General features: G+C 40.9%; 1 protein-coding gene across 1 annotated transcript; it reads right to left on the bottom strand.

Annotated features, from left to right (window-relative positions):
* Positions 1 to 253: 253 nt before the first annotated feature.
* On the bottom strand, positions 254 to 17,000 carry PSMD6 (proteasome 26S subunit, non-ATPase 6). The gene is made up of 8 exons (XM_023620133.2): positions 16,618 to 17,000; positions 15,659 to 15,864; positions 12,807 to 12,952; positions 12,319 to 12,538; positions 12,101 to 12,209; positions 6,302 to 6,470; positions 608 to 685; positions 254 to 464 (listed from the first exon to the last, which is right to left on the bottom strand). The coding sequence occupies exons 1-8, from the start codon at positions 16,760 to 16,762 to the stop codon at positions 368 to 370; spliced, it is 1,170 nt and encodes a 389-aa protein (XP_023475901.1). The 5' UTR covers positions 16,763 to 17,000; the 3' UTR covers positions 254 to 367.
* Between the last annotated feature and the right edge of the window lie 302 nt (positions 17,001 to 17,302).

The raw sequence follows: 17,302 nt of genomic DNA, 5'->3' as shown, positions 1-17,302 counted from the left end.
AAGCGGTAGCACTGTGTTTAATTATGGGCCACTAAACAGCATGCACCCTTCTTCCTAAAATTCAGGAGGCTTCAAGGTGAGCGACGATGGGTGTGTAGTTATTATCCCTACTTTCCTGATGAGGCAGAATCAGGATCTGAACTCAGATATACCATAAACCAGAGATATTCAAATGTCATAAAAGTGACATTATTTTAACATTAATGGACCCCATCCTTAAATGTATATATGTTTAAGAAAAAAGTGAATAAACTCAAAGAAACAACAATGAAGTATTTATTTTATACAGTTGAACTGGGCACACAGTGAAATAAGCTATAAAAATTCCAAATAATTATCTCTAAGGAAATCCTTTGTTTACGTGGTTTTACATATTAATTACTCTGGAAAGTTTCTGAACTCTGTTTAGTAGCAGATCTCCTTTCTTGATAGTTTCTTGGTACTGCCAGTTCTTGCTATCAGGTCTATAAATAAATCCAAGAAAAAAATGAATTATTTACCAGTCACATTACTCCATAACAATAGTTGACCTACTTTTAAAAGAAGGCACTTAAGTCTGCCCCTTATTCTGAGCAGTATTACAAATGGTACACAAACTTAAGAGTACCTGTTGGTTTCCACTATTTCATTCACTTTATCTATTTTGCAGTGTAGTCTCCCAGCAGCAATAAATCTGGAGAGTTCCCTAATTGAAAGAGAAAAAAAGTCTTTAGCATTAGCCTTATTGAGAATTCTTAGAAAAATACAAACTGCACTAAATACAAGATTCTGTTGTCATTCAAGGTAACACTCAGCTTCCCTCAAGCCCAAGCTACCGCATACGCAGGAGTTGAGGGATCTTCCCTGGTGTGTTGCAGCATTATCCCCAAAGACTAAGTCATCTACAGAATAAACGTGATCCTAGAAGCTCCTATGCAGATGGAACATAGCAGTCAAGAATGGAACCATTCACAGCACGTCTTTAGAGCTGCAGAAGTGCTCAGAGAAAAGCTTTTAGAAGTTAGAAAAATAATAAACAAAGAATAAGATTTATTGGGAGTGGGGAGGAAACTGCCAAACTTCCTTCAGCTTCACCGTTAGGGAGCAGGTAACTCTCAGGATCTTCAAAATCCTTCCAGAGCATGGGGGGGAAAACAGCTTTCACATTATTTTTAAGACAGAATAATATGCCACAATAAATTACAATCAGAAATGCAAAGATGAAGTGTTAATCTGTTATGAACCTGAAAGAGGTATTTCTGAGTATCTATATTCAGTCATGACCCAAACCCCATAATTAAGACAGCTAATTAAACAACACGATTACACATATACTTCAAAGACAAACAATAGTGAAACTCTCCATCAAAGATGTGACACCAGGTGACAGAGGAAAAGTAAATGCTTAGAAGAGTAGAAAAGCTATATGAAGACAACTTTATTAATGCTACCAAAGAAAATGGAAAGATGACTCCTTTAAAATAAAAACTTATTTGTATTAAAATTGTTAAATTTAGAGATTAACATAGGGGATCCTCCTAATCAAGAAATATCAGATTCCAAATAAAAATTACGTGACAGTTTACTCTTGCAGATACTAAAACATCTTGATCCTAGCATATCAACAACAAAAAAGGGACTCTAAATCTTAAGAACCAAATTTCTAACAAAAATCCATTTCAAATCAATGGAAAAAGGATGGCCTAATCAATAAATGGTGCTGATGCAGCCTAATTGTGACAAAGCCCAGAAACCATATAAAAAAGATGATGATAAACTTGATTATGTAGAGAATTTCCACATAGGAAAATACCACCAAAACCAAGTCAAAAACTAAATGATAATGTGATAAAAGATGTTTGCAGTATAAATTAGAAAAAAACATCATGGGGCCGCCCCCATGGCTGAGTGGTTAAGTTCGAGTGCTCCACTTCAGTGGCCCAGGGTTTTGCCGGTTCAGATCCTGGGCATGGATCTAGCACCCGCTCATCAAGCCATGCTGAGGCAGCATCCCACAAAGCAGAACCAGGACCTACAACTAGACTATACAGCTATGTACTGAGGGGCTTTGGGGAGATAAAGAAGAAGAAGAACAAAAGAAGATTGGCAACAGATGTCAGCCCAAGTGCCAATCTTTAAAAAAAAAAAAGAAAAAGAAAAAACTACAAATCTTACTAAAACACAGGCGAAGGATATAAACAAAAAAGATCAACTGTACTCTTTAAAAATGCAAATTAAAGCTACAATGAAATACCATCATATTGGGAAGAACAAAATCTAATGCACTGTTGAGGAAGGTCAGAGGCAACAGCAAGTCTCACACTTACCGAAGAGCAAGTGCTCTAATTAGATGAAAAAGTGCAGAGTGAGCTACTCTGATTTGTGTTTTAAAAGGAATGATCAAGTATCATAACCAGTTGCTGCTGGTCGGTCAGTGGTGAAAGACCTACTATGCCTTTTGTACTTGTGTCAAAAAAATCTATGAGAAGGAACTAATCATGTTTATTACCAAATAAATCTTGGTATTAAGCAGAATAAAGGGGCCAGCCCCAGGGCCTAGTGGTTAAGTTTGGCGCACTCTGCTCTGGTGGCCCAGGTTCGGTTCCCAGGTGCAGAGCTACATCACTTGTCAGCAGCCATGGTGTGATGGCAACCCCCATATAAAATAGAGGAAGACTAGCAACAGATGTTAGCTCAGGGCGAATCTTCCTCAGCAAAAAGAAGAAGAATGAGGAAGCACTGAGTGTTTTTAATAAGGAAATACACCATTTTGGAAAATCTGGTTATGAGCTTGAAAGATGAAAAAGTTATGCTATTCAAGATTTTAAGCTAGAGGTTATCCCAAACTAGCAAGAACTGTAACATGTTTATATAGCATGCTTTATTTCTATTCTCTCAGTCAAAATATATTTGAGCCAATTGCTACACTGTTCATTCCTTCTTTCAACTGTTAGTTTTTGAGTTATGTTACTGAGTGGCTTTAGGTAAAATTTAAAAATTAAAAAAGATCAGCACTGTTTCTAAACTCACTAATGCTCATTTTCCAGGTACTTAAATAGCACACCTCCAGACCGCAGCTGCTAAATCCATTTGCAACTGTTATTCCGGGACCAAAGTACACAGAGAAAATTACACAACCAGATTTAGTCAGCACTAGCCTTATTAGTCCTACCCAAATCTATAGAACAGGGGAGAAAATTTCTCAAGATGAATCTTGAGGTTCTGATTTAGGAACAAGACACCAGGCAAGAAGATAAAGAGAAAAGCACTGGTCTTGACTTACAAGCAAATTCTGACTCAACAATGCCCTCTGCTGAGCCTAGGGCCCACTGTTCAATTCTAGAGCCTGAGTGTTGACACTCAAACTAACAACTCACCTGCTTCTTCCCACTGTCACCAGATTAGTTTAGGCAAAGGTAAATGAAGGCCTAGACTATTAGAAGAGATTCCCACCAAGTTCCAAACTCCTTAGTCTAGCATTTAACACACTGATTCAGATTCAGCCCTGGATCTTTCCAGGCTCAGCTCAGTGGGCTTTCTAGTACCCACCATCACACACTCCATCCAGTACAACTAGGCTACTCATTTCTCAAACACATTCCTAAATATATTTGTGCTATTTCTTCCATCTGAAAAGCCCTTTTCCCCATCACTTCCTATAAAACTCCTAAACATGCAACAACATCCAGTCTAACTGCCCACAAGAAGCCATCTGTGGATGCGTCCATTTCTTGGACACTTCAATCAAATACTCTAACTCCCCATTATGCTCATTCTGAACTCTGTGTGCCATGAGCAATCTGGGCATAGCTTCTTTTCTTGTTACAACAACAAAGTTGAACTCCTAATGCCCGAGGCCAGCATTCAAGTCCCATTCCCTGCTCTAGACCCAAACTACTTTCTTGCCATCTCCCTATATGCTAATCAGACAAATCCCAAGATTACTCATCTTCCCCAGCCTCCGGTATTTCTCCAAGCCCTCAGCATGGTGCCTCCTACACAGGTGTCCAGTAACGATGAACTGAGTATTTACGGAATAAACAAAACCTCAAAATCATATTTGCATCCCAAGTTACAAAAGACCTACCAACGAAATTGTGGAAAATGGCCCATGTGCATGGTTTCTAACCTTAAACATGTCAGAAGTAGTGTTTACTCAAATAATGGCCCCTTCTCTCTCTTCAACAGTATCTTACTGAGTCTAAGGAAGTGAAAGAATGATGTAGAATTATTGTTCAAACTTACTAAATCAGCCCATTTTTCAAAAAAGAATTTCACCTAAAATACATTTTTAACGGTGGGGGGGAGATCTATGGAAACCCCGACTTGAATCACGTATTACAGAAATTTAAAACAAGGCCTTGCTAGGTAACAGAGCTGAGTGGCACAACCTGTGCCTCTAGGGCTGGTCTTAGAACACGAAGGGAAAAAAACTAAACAATTCAAAATCCGCCTACCTTATACGTACCACCCACCTTGAACTCAAATGTCACTGTAATGACTTGAAGAATAATGCAGTGTGTCTAAATGGCACTTTCCCTCTTCAGCGCATCTTGTCCACCCTTTCATTTGAGCCTCACGCTGCCCCCCAGCAGTGCAGGCTTTGTTATCTCCACTGCACAGTTAAGAAATTGAGGAAGGAACAGACCTGACCAAGGCCACACAGCTATTTAAAGGCAGAGCCAGAACAAGAAGCCAGGCCAATCCCCCTTTTCCATGCACTGCTCACTCCTTCCACTGACTCATGAAAACCACATTCATAATGGCCATCCACCATCCCAGTAACCAACTCTCTTGAGCAGTGGGTACCAGACTTGAATTTCAGACTAGTTCAATTCAGAAATGAAACAAAACAAAATCAACTTAGGGATACCAGCCTCCTACTTTGGTAAGGGTACTTTTAAAACACAAGAAAACTACTATCACTGCCATTTTCTTTCAAAGGAAGAGAATGACGAAATTTCTGGTGAAGGCTCGACAGGAGTTTGGGTTACACTTAAGATCTGTGCATTTCACTGAATGTAAATATTACCTCATATAAGCAAACCCATAAGCAAATACTGATATACATGCTAAAGTGTTTAGGGATGAAATGCACCAGTGTCCGAAACTTATTTTGAAGTGGTTAAAAAATAAGATGAACAGATATGTGATAAAGCAAATATAATAAAACGTTAATACTTAACAGAATCAAGGATATACAGGGATTCACTCTATAATTCTTTAGGATTTTCTGCATGTTTGAAAATTTGCATAATATTAGAAAAAACAAAACCACTAAATAGAGAATGGTCTCATTTCAATGAAACGCAGCTTCATTTAAAATTACCATATAACCACCACCTTTTTCATTGCAGGCCACTGCAAAACACCTCATCACCCTTGAGAAGATCTACGTTTGGGAACCACTGATCTAGACACCACATGGACAGCACATATTCTCAATGTCTGCTTCTCCCCAATTCCACTCCCACTACCCTAGTCCAAGCCACCAAAACATCTCCACGAGCTACAGAACAGCTCAACTGGTCTCCTCATCCCCTTGGTCTGTGTAAGACACAGTGAGATGAAGCCACATCACTCTCGTACTTAAAATCCTCCAATGGCTTCTTCACAGCACCTAGATTAAAACCCAAGCTCCATACCTACCTGGCCCTGTACACAAACATGCCAGCCTGACTCTCCAACAGCTGCCCCTCTCCGCCCCCCACCACCATGCTGTAGCCACATGCATCTCTCTGTTCCATTTTGTTATCTCTGTAGACTCATTTCTATCTGAAATTACCTTATATATTTATTTGCTTACTTGCCATCTCTCCCCTACAACTAGAATGGAAGTCCATGAAGACGGGGACCTAAAACAATGCCAAACATACAGTAATGGCTCAGTAAGTCTGTGAGGAATCACTGATTCAAGGGTTAAAAGTCCCATATTTAACATCCAATATGACCAGAATCGCAGCAGCAACCTAAAAATTGGAAAGATTATCAGAGGAAATATGACCTAATGTGAAATGTAAGATAAGAGATCTAAGAGTCATTACTATAGTAGCAGTGTGGCCCACAAAGAAGGAACAGAAGACTATTTTGATAACAACTGGTCTAATGACCTTTTACAAAATCACTAAAGTTCTCTACAACTCAACTGCCCCATCTGTTAGCAGAAGGGGCACATCATGAAGGCAGATGACAGATGACTGTTTGGATAATATTTAGAGAAAAATTCTTAGTTTTTTCAATAATTGAGGGAAGCAATGTAAACACAGAGAAAATATACAAAATCACACATTAAAAGGTAACTTTAAAAAAGAAATCAACTTACTGATCAATGAATTCCACACCAACACCAAAGGCTTCTGCCATATAGCCAAGGGTTAGTGACCTATACGATTCCAGCAGCTGGCTGTATGCATGAATTCTCATTTCTCTTACATAGTACCGATAATGAGGAGCAAAAAGCCAGTCCTTTTTCATTTCCTGTTCCACAACGGCTGCAATGAATAAGATAACAAATAGTAAGAATCTCCTTTTCCGATAAAGAGATAAACTGGAGGACATATTTATAACATGGTAAGAATTAATCAGCCTTGATCTATAAAGAGCTACAAGTCAGTAAGAAAAAGATTAATTGAACAGTAAAATGTACATAGGCTATTAATGAGCAATCCACACAAGTACAAATTATTTTACTGAATAACTACTATAAATCACTGCTCTAAACAGTGATTCTATGGCAGTAACCCTAAAAGACAAGATCCCTACTGCCACAGAAACTGAATTTTCAAAGAGCAGACAGAGATGAACAAATAAACAAGGTACTCTCAGAAGAGAACAAGTTCTGTGAAGAAAACAAAACAGTGACACGACACAGTGTGACAGGGAGGCCTTGCGCTGGATTGCGGTGGACAGGGAAGAGCTCTGAGGAGCCAGCCAAGCAGGGCAGGAGGCACAGAGCAATGCAAATGATGTAAAGGTCCCAAGGCAGGAAGGGCCTGGCTAAGAACAGAAAGGAGAACAGATTCAGAATGTAGCAGGGAGCGAGCTACACGGATATAGAAGGTGCACGAGAAAAAAGAATCAAGAATATAGTTATGTTTCTGGCTTCGACAAGATAGAAATCCTGAGAGGAGGAGCAGAATTTTTGTTTTCTTTTTTGTTTTTGGAGGATCTTTTAGGGGGAAGGGTGAGATCCAAGCATTACATTTGGGCAGTGTCCAAGTGGACTGGCCTATTAGATATCCAAATGAAGAGACCGAGGAGATGTTCAGGCATGGGTCTGGTGCTCCATGAAAAGTTTGGGGCTGGAGACCTGAGTTTGGGAATCAATACCATCCAGAGGTATTTGATGAGAGAATGAAGACAGAGGCAAGGGGAGTGACCAAGTCTAGGGTAGGCAGCCATGGAGAGATCTAACAAAGGATGAGGCGGTAGGTCCAGAAAAAACAAGACTGTCTTCTTGTGGAACCAAGAGACAAAAGTTGTGGCGAGAAGCAAAGGATGGCCAACATCAAAGACGACAAGGATGAGTAAGGGAACACATGATTTAACAACATGGATATCAATGGCCCTAAACATGATATGATGCTCATTCTTACTAATAATAAAAGAAACGCATAAATATCAAATCCTTACATTGGACATCTTAAACTTATACAATTTTATATGTTAATTACATCTCAATAAAACTGGGAAAAAATATGGTAAAGAAAACCAATGGAACAGGATAGGAAGAAAAATGTTTGTTGGTCAGGATAGGTCACATCCATAAGCCCAACAAAAATATCTCCTTCCATGTTTTATGTGCCATTTAAAAGAAGACTAAAGAGTTCAATAAAAACTATCCTTGGGGGTAAAAAAAGTATAAAACATCAATAAAATTTTTTTTCTCCCCTCAGACTGGCTAAGCGTATGGGGTGAAAGGTAGAAACTGTGTAAATGTAAACTGGCCCAATATTTCTGGAGGGTAACAGTGGTCAAGATGTAACGTATTTACCCTTTGCAAAATTCATTTTCTCAGATTTTTTTTCCTAAAGAAATAACAAATGGAAATGGAAAAAAATGCATTGTAAAGGAGTATTCCAAACAAAGTTGCTTGAGCCAGCCCTGAGGGCCTAGTGGTTAAAGTTTGGTGTGCTCCACTTCAGCAGCCTGGGTTCAGTGCCTGGGTGCAGAACCACACCACTTGTCTGTCAGTTGCCATGCTGTGGCAGTGGCTTACACAGAAGAACTAGAAGGACCTACAACTAGAATATACAACTAGTTCCTAGGGCTTTGGGCGGGAAGAGGGGGGGAAAGAAAGAGGAACACTGGCAACAGATGTTAGTTCAGGATGAATCTTTCCCAGAAAGAAAAAAAAAGTTGCTCATAGTAAGGAAAAACTGAAAACAACATAATTTTTTATCAGTAGAGGAAAACTTATGGCACATGTAATACACTGAAATACTAGGAGGTCCTTAAAAAAGGATAACTGGAAGTTATAAGGAACTCCACCTATCTGACCTGCCACTATATACACAGTGTCTGATACATGACAGCCACTCAAAAATACTTACTGACTCAATCACCAGCTATTTGCATAGTGACATGAAAAGATATTCACATTATATTGTCAAGAGGAAAAAAAGCTACTTAGAAAAAAGCATGTAAAATACATCCACATATGTTTAAAGGTGTTACATGCTTGTATCTCTGGATATAAATCCCCCTGAAGGACACACTTGAAACCTAATAACAGCAGTTGCCTCTGGGGAAAGGACCCTGGCAATCATGGGTTAGAGAGAGCCTTTTTCTTTATATGATACTGTCTGAAATTTTTCCATGTGTACTTATAACCTTGGCTTTTTTGTGTGTTGTTTTGTTTTCTATTTTTTAAAGTACACATAAATGAATAAAAGGTCTGGAAGGGTATATAACAAAATCTTAAAATGGTTATCTCTGGAAGAATTTTGTGCGTGAGTGAACGTGCATGCGGATTTGGGGATAGAATGAGACAAAGTATAATCAGGTATTACCTAGAAAAGGATGCTATTTCTTTTTTCAAATGAAATATTTTAAAGGACATAGTCTACAAATATTTGGAGAAGCAAACAGTCTTAGAAAACCCGATAAACCTTACATGTCTCACTATACTGGAGTAGAGAATAAATGCTATGAATGATGATGACTCTCTCCTCAAAAGAAGAGTTAACTATCCTGTCTTCTGCATTGAAAATATCTGGGAAATGTATAAATTTGGTAAAGATAAAAAGTTTCATCCAGGGCCAGCCCAGTGGCACAGCGGTTAAGTTAGTATGTTCCACTTCTCGGGGGCCCAGGGTTCGCCAGTTCGGATCCCTGGTGCGGACATGGCACTGCTTGGCAAAAGCCATGCTGCAGCAGGCATCCCACGTATAAAATAGAGGAAGATAGGCAAGGATGTTAGCTCAGGGCCAGTCTTCCTCAGCAGAAAGAGGAGGATTGGCAGTAGTTGGCTCAGGGCTAATCTTCCTAAAAAAAGAAAAAGTTTCATCCAAAAGTGTCAAAAGGGTTGCTAGTAATGGGGAGGGTGGGAGGAAGTTAATACTTCATTATTCAAAGGTTCCCTAAAGGCATCAATTTCATTACAGAATAGCATTTCCCCTCATTTTTCTCTTAAATTATTGATTTAATTAATGCAGCATGCATTTACACAGAGTACTCAACATCCAGGCACTGTGCTAGTGTCGGGGTCACTACAAAGATGAAAAAAAGCATAAAGTCTGCTCCCAATAATTCTAGTTAGAAGAGACAAACTCTAAGAAAGAATCACAAAACAATATGCTAAGTTTAAAAAATGAGGTATATGGCCAATGAGCACATAAAAAGATGTTCAACACCACTAGTCATCAAAGTAATGAAAATCCAAACCACAAGGCACCACTTCACGCCCACTGACATGTTATCATCAAAAAGACATACACACAAGTACTGGATATGGGGAAACTGGAACTCACACACTGCTCTGGAAAACAGTTTGGCAGTTCCTCAAAAAGTTAATCAAAGAGTTACCATATGACTCAGCAATTCCACTACTACAAGAGAAATGAAAACATAGTCCACAGAAAAACTTGTACATGAATGTTCAAGCATTATTTATAATAGCCAAAAACTGGAGACAACCCAAATGTCCATCAACTGACGAACGGATAATTAAAATGTGGTATATCCATACAATGGACTATCATTCAGCCATAAAACCAAATGAAGCACTAATACACACTTCAACAAGAGAGCATTACACCAGGTGAAAGACGCCAGGCACAAAAGGCCATTTATATGAAATGTCCAGAGCAAGCAAACCCATAGAGAGAGAAAGGTTAGTGGTTGCCAGGGGGTAGGGGAAGAGAGAGAAGTGACTGCTAACAGGTAGAGATTTCCTTTTAGGGTGATGAAGATGCTCTGGAATTAGTGGTGATGGTTGTACAACCTTGTCAATACGCTAAAACCAGTGCATTATTTACTTTAAAACAGTGAATTTTATGGCATGTGATGTATATCTCAATAGAAAAGAGAAGGGGACATAAAATAAGGGCCCCACAAATGCACAGGAGGGAGTCGTTCTGCCTGGAGGAGGAAGGGAAGGACTCTCCACACCTGAGCAGAGTAATGGCCAGGAGATCCACAGCAAGAAGAAGGCAGAAGAGCAATTCGGGAATCCAACCTTGTGTGCAAACGCATCCGTGTACGGATGAGGAGAGAAGGCCCAGTAGAGAAGTCGTCGCGCCTAAAGAGCCCTGTGCCCACATCACATGAGGTAAGCAGTACGAATTCTCACAAAGCAGCCTAGCGTTCATGCATGGAGAAAGCACTCCATCAACCGGGACAAAACCCACTCCAAAAACAGAATGATGATCACTTGGAGTGCCCTCCTTCCCAATTTTTGTGAATGCTACCTATTTAACTACATACCTTCTGAACTCTGCAGCATAAACAAGAGAATATATCAATGCCAAGTTCTCTAACTTTTAGGAAAATCATTTGGGAAGGAACCCTGGGTTACCTATCATCTTAGTAATTCGTGCTCTCATTAAGAAACCAAATGGCCAGGAATGAGTGGGGCTAGGAGGGAAAAAAAGCAAATTTGTGTGGGTAGGATCACTGTAACCTAGCTTTGGAGGAACACAAGTGTTTTCAACAGATTATTTTCTCAACCTACAGCCCTTGAAAATGATTTGCACATCAGCACAAAGATTTTACTATTGCATAGAGAATAACCATTATTGAATTCAAGGCTCAACCAACCTCAACCCAATAGGAGATTCAGAATTCTCTCACATCTTTCACCATAAAACTCAATACTTTTAACCATTTGCTCACTTCTGCCTTATACAAGTTTCCCCCACTATCCAAAAGTAGAGCGTTCCTATGAAACCTTTTATAAGCTGAAATGCACAAGCAAAGCGAAGAAACAATTACCATTAATTTATACGGGGAAAGTCTTTGAGCATTCTCAGACTCAAAGAATAACCTACCCAAATAAGTGGAGATAAGGCACAGACGCTCACAGACACTGTTCAAAGTTATGGTGGTTTGATGCTGAGTGTAGTTCCCAGGGAAGGAGCGGGACGGTGCCACTCTCACTGCCGGGGCGCACTGCCTCTTTAAGGGCTTACAGCAAACACGGAAGGCTATTTTCACAAAAGTGAAAATCCTCTTCGGATTTCTTTTGGTTTGCGCAAACAGGTACTAACGTAGGTCTTACGTAAAAGTGAAGTGAAGTAAAGCGCACTTTGGGATAGTGAGGGAAACCTGTACTCCCTGAAGACTCTAAAGCAGGGGCTGGCACACTTCCTCAGCAAAGGGCCAGACAGTAAGCATTTTTAGGCTTTGAGAGCCACGCCCTATTCTTCTTTGCTGTTTTTTTCTTTTAAACAATCCTTTAAAAATGTAATCATCAGTCTCAGCTCCTGGGCCATATAAAAACAGGTCCCAGTCTGCTAAGCCCCCTCTAAACAAAAATGGGCAGATCAGCCACACTAATCAAAGACCCGCAGCTATCTGCACGCTATATCTTCCCACATGTGAAAAATCGTCTAGGTTATCTGCATCCAGGATCAGGAATAAGATGAAGACAGATAATCAAAATGAGACAGCCGAAACTTACCTAACGACTGGAAGAAAACTGAGTAACGACATTCATAGAGTGAAAACAGATACTGCCGAACTGCTGGAAGGCTGTGCAACACTTCCAGAATCTCTGCTCCTTTAATAACCTAACAATTAAAAAGACAAACAAATGGAGGCTTTAATGATTTTTGTGTATTTAAGTTAGAAAAGCATGCAATAATCTTTAAATATGAGTATTAAAGATTCGGTCATTACCTTTTCCCTGAGATCTGGTCTTTCTAAGGCAATCATGCTGACATAGACAGTATAGGTCACAAAGGTTTTATAATCCATGAGTTCATAGGATGTAAATGTTGAAACGGTGTCAAGGAAGAGTTCAGCTGCCTGTTTGAAATCACGAATAGCCACACAATAAAGACCCTGATACACTTTGAGGCGGTTTCTCCTGTCCCAGTCTCCGCCTTCCTCTATTAAGCTACAAAATAAACAACAGTAAGGTCAGAATCTGGAAATAGATAATGCCACTTTTTACAAGTCTTGTGTTATTTTCAAAGAGAAAATAACTGTCAACAACTTGAGCCAAAAGGAAATACTTAAACAAAATGCTTTACTAAATAAGTACATCAATTATTTGACCATATTTACTAGCTGTAAACAAAAGAAAACAGGCAAATTTCTTATATCAATTTCTTATTTGCAGTATTGTAATTTAGAGGGAATAGAGCCCCACTGCTAAAAAGTACCTTTTGGCCTTTTCCGTGTTTCGGGTGATGAGATCATTATCCATATAAAATAAGCCAATCCTAAGGAGATAGAACACAATATCCAGTCGGTGACCCAGGGCCACAGTTTTATCGTATGTCTTGCGAAAGGCCGTCAGAGCTCCCTCCTGTTAAGAGAACCAAGGCAACAGGGGAGAAAAGGTTAAAAGTTTCGAAAGCTATCAGCTGCCTGGGACTTCCTTAAAAAGTCGTGGGGGGAATAGGTAGGAGTAAAGATAAAATGAGGTGTCCATGAATTGATAATTTGTGTGTGTGTGTGAGGAAGACCGTCTCTGAGCTAACATCTGTGCCAGTCTTCCTCTATTTTGCATATGGGACGCTGCCACAGCATGGCTTGATGAGTGGTGTGTAGGTCCAAGCATGGGATCTGAACCCACCAACCCCAGGCCAGCAAGGCAGAGTGCGTGAACACCATGCCTGATAATTGTTGAGCTGGGTGTTAACTGCACAGAATCGTTATACTATTCTCTCCACTTGTATAAAGTATAAAAAAGACATCAGATATGCCTAAGCATATGCTTACATTCTAAGAAACAATATGAGAAGAATATTCAATGATTTATTCACAATTGTTTCAGTATTCTTTGTTACATATATTCAGTATTTTTTCCCTTTAACAATTATAATACTTTAACTTTACTGTAAATCATCAATCATATGACTAAAGGGTAAGGGAAACTATCTTAGCCACTGACTATTAGAATACAACTATTTAAATATACAATTCTATCTCAAAGCGTTGTGGAATAAAATGATTCTATTGCTTGAAAAACATGAACATGAATAATATCATTTTTCACTTGATACTTTTTAGTATTGTCTGGCTTTGTTTGATGAAATTGTTAGTTATGCTTCATAAATCTATAAAAGGGACTGGCAAGACAGTAATGGGCAGACCCAACACTCAGATCTTGCTTTCTAAATCTTATCCCCGGCTAAAAGAAATCAGGGATCATAGGAGAAATGGATGATTCCAGGTCTGGAGAGTAAAAGTAACAGCTGAGCCTGTGACATCTTGTATGAGAAGACAAGGAAGACCAATGAGATCATGTCAAAAAGGCCAATTTGCAGGAGCTTCCACCAACAAACTGACCACCATAAGGAATAACTATAATCAGTGGTAACACAGTGAATAATAGAAAGAACTTAAGTCCACTAAGTATTTAGTAATATTAAATAAAATATAAAAACAAGAGAGTAAACAGGAGGGGGAAAAAGTTCTTTTTAGAGGAATGCTAGTAACAAACATGGAATATTAGACCATCAGCAATTTGCACCCCCCCATGCTGAGTCAAGCACGTCCTCGTTGAAGCCTGCATCAAAAGCTTTAAGTGTCTCATTCACATGTAATAATGCACCCTCTTTAAAACCAAACCAAACCAAACCACACAGACAACCTAGAAAAACACACAAACTATTAGCTATTTTTAAATTGTTCTGCATTTTCCAATTTTTTTAAGTGACCAAACCTTAAATTTACAATAAAAAAAAAAAATTGTTTTAAATTTAAAGAATAACAGCTCCTATCACTTAACACTTAGGCATTCTGTGCCAGGGACTAGTCTAAGCTCTTTGCCCCTATCTTTAATCCTCACTAAATAGAAACTATCATTATCCCTACCTTACAGATGAGGAAACTGAGGGTCCAGTAAATCATAATTACTGAAACTGGAAATAGAACCCAGCAATCTCATCCAAGAGCCCCCATTATTTTCTTTCTTTATATTGACAGCATGTCATCCCACCATCTTCAAGATGCACTGCTTACAATCAGGAACATCCAAAGCCCACCCTCTTCACCACTGTTACATAACTACTAAATTACAAAACGTAAAAGACGCCATACTGGTGGCTATCACTCTCATGTACTCACAGTGGCGTATAAATTAGGCTGGCTGCTATGCAGAAGAACTGGCCACACATACTATGGTAAAAACTGGTGATTGTCCCACCAATTTCATTTCACAGATTACACTCCAGAGAAACATTAGCATATATACATAAGAAGTCATATACAAATACGTTTCCAATAGTAAAACAGCTGAAAACGACATACATGCCCATCAATAGCTGAATAGCTAAAGAAACTACGGCAGAGCCCTACGATGAAGTATTAGCCAGCAGTTAACCAGACAGAGCAAGATTTATGTACATTAACATGGAAAGATCTCTTAGATTTAATGCTGAATGAAAAAATAAACAGGACAACATAAGTACACTATGATCCCATTTACTTAAAAAAATTTTTTTAAACAATTCTACCTAATTTCTACAGGTACATATAAAAGCCTGTAAATATACAATAAAAGAATTAAAAAGGTTACTTACCTCTGAGGAAGCAGTGAATAAACAATAAAGAAAGCTCAAACAGAACTTCAGTATTAACTCTAACGTTTTAGTTTATTATAAGAAGACTATCACTTGTATAAACAGTAATTTTTAAAATGCACCAGAACCAATGCTTCCCAACTTTTCCCAAGAAAAGTGCACTATTGAGACTACTGAGAATGATCCCAATTATGTAAAAGCAGTAAGCAAACAAAACTCTCTGCATGTGCACTTATGTTTTTATTGGCATGGAGAGAGATGGGGAAGAATACACACCTGGCAGCTGTTTGCAGGCAGGTGATAGAAAGCGTGTAACTATTAGACTCTTAACTTGTTCTTTAGTCGTTCTTGCACTGATTCACTAGTTTAGGTAAACATGTTACCGTTCTACTTTTTTCAAAAGTTAATTTTGAAAATGAGACATTATTAACCTGGAACAGTGCCCATTTTAGACTCTACAGAGAGGAGAAGCCGTCTCCACTCACCTTGTCACCTATCCGGCAGAGGTACTCAGCCTTTGCCATCATGGCATCGCGGATTTCGCTCTCTCCCAGATTCTTTTCTGCATCTTCCAGCTCCTCGTCCAAACGTTTCAACTCTTCTTCATTTGCTTTCTTCATCTTATTTAGCAAGTCCATGTCCATCTGCCAGTCAAGGGATTTGCACAAGGCTTCGTAATACGGGGCCATGTCTGAGAGCCAAAGAGGGATGTGACTTATGAGCGGAGGTCCCTCGTACACTGAAGTCAGTGTCCACCCACCCCTTGCCCCCATACACAGTTGGGTCATCCACCAATCTCCGACCCAATACAGGAAGGAATGGGACAGAGCTGGTCAAAGGCTTGGCAAAACCTAAACGTCTGCAGCTACGAGGTTTGCACCGGGGCCAATCCCGGCACCGCCAACCTCTACTGGGGCTGGGGGGAGGGCGGTCCTCAGTCTGCCTCTTGATAGCTTCTGTTCCAAGAATCTTCACGCAAGGGAAAGGGTAAGCCTGTCTGTACACACGTACCCAGACAAGCGTGTTCAAGCACACACAGCCCAGCGCCACTGACGGCCAGCAGGGACTACAGGGCTGACCCCAATTTCCCCGCCCCGGCCCCCACGGAAAGCTTAAGTCCCCAAGACCCGTCACCAATGACGGTAAGTCATGCGTCTTTGTTCCCCGCCCAGCACAGGGCTAAATATCTGGGGACTGTCGCCCCAGCTGCCCTCCGAGAACGGCCCACAGGGATGCAGACCACTCCGAGGGCAAGGCTGGAGGGCCCCGGGGGCACCTCCAACAATAGGCAGGCCCCGAGGGTCTGGGGACCGGGGCCGGGTATCAGGGTCTCCGCCAGCTGGGCACCCAGGGGTCCCGAGCCCCGTCGGGGAAAAGCCCCGTAGGCTCCGGGGCGCGGGGCCGGCCCGGGCCTAGGCCGCTGACTCGGCGCTCGCGGGCTCACTGTTATCGCGGACGGCGGCCATCAGCTCGTCACGCACGGCCGCGTCCCCGCGGTGCTCCGGCAGGCTGAGCAGAAAGCGTAGCTGCGCGATGCGCAGGTCGGGGTTCTTGGGCAGGCCCTCCTCCTCCAGGTTCTCCAGCGGCATAGCGACGGCGGGCACAAGATCCGGGAAGACTGCAACTCAGGACGGACCCACAGCGCCAGCGGCAGCAGTGGCGGAAGTGGGAGGAGTCGGCGAGTGCGCCCGGCCGCCTCCCGTCCGGCTTCCGGCCCCGGGTCCACCTCCGCCAGCAGCGTCCCCTGCTGGACACCTCCGGGAACGCCTCGCTCGGCAGGAGCGCCGGCGCCCCCGTGTGGTCGCCGGCGGCTTTCCCTCGCTCCCGGCCCCGCGAGTCTCAGAGCGGACGGGGCTCAAGTCCAAAGTTCGATGCCCGAACCTCTTCCTCCGCCCTTTTAGCTATTTTACTTTTCGTTCCGTGTGTAATTGATAGGAGCTGGCAATCTTTTGGAAAATTTGAAATGTTATAATAACAACAAAAACAACAGCAACGATAGAAACAACCACCACAATTTGTCCAGTCCTTACTCTTTGCATCATCTCATTTTAATCCTCTTTATACGAGGAGGTAGTACTATTAGCCCATTTTGTAGATAAGAAAACTGAGACACAAAGAGGTTAGGGAAC

This window comes from Equus caballus, chromosome 16, assembly GCF_041296265.1.
Source record: "Equus caballus isolate H_3958 breed thoroughbred chromosome 16, TB-T2T, whole genome shotgun sequence".
Classification (NCBI taxonomy): Eukaryota; Metazoa; Chordata; class Mammalia; order Perissodactyla; family Equidae; genus Equus; species Equus caballus.
The sequence above is the reverse complement of the archived record's forward strand: the minus strand, read 5'-3'. Positions and strand labels throughout refer to the sequence as shown.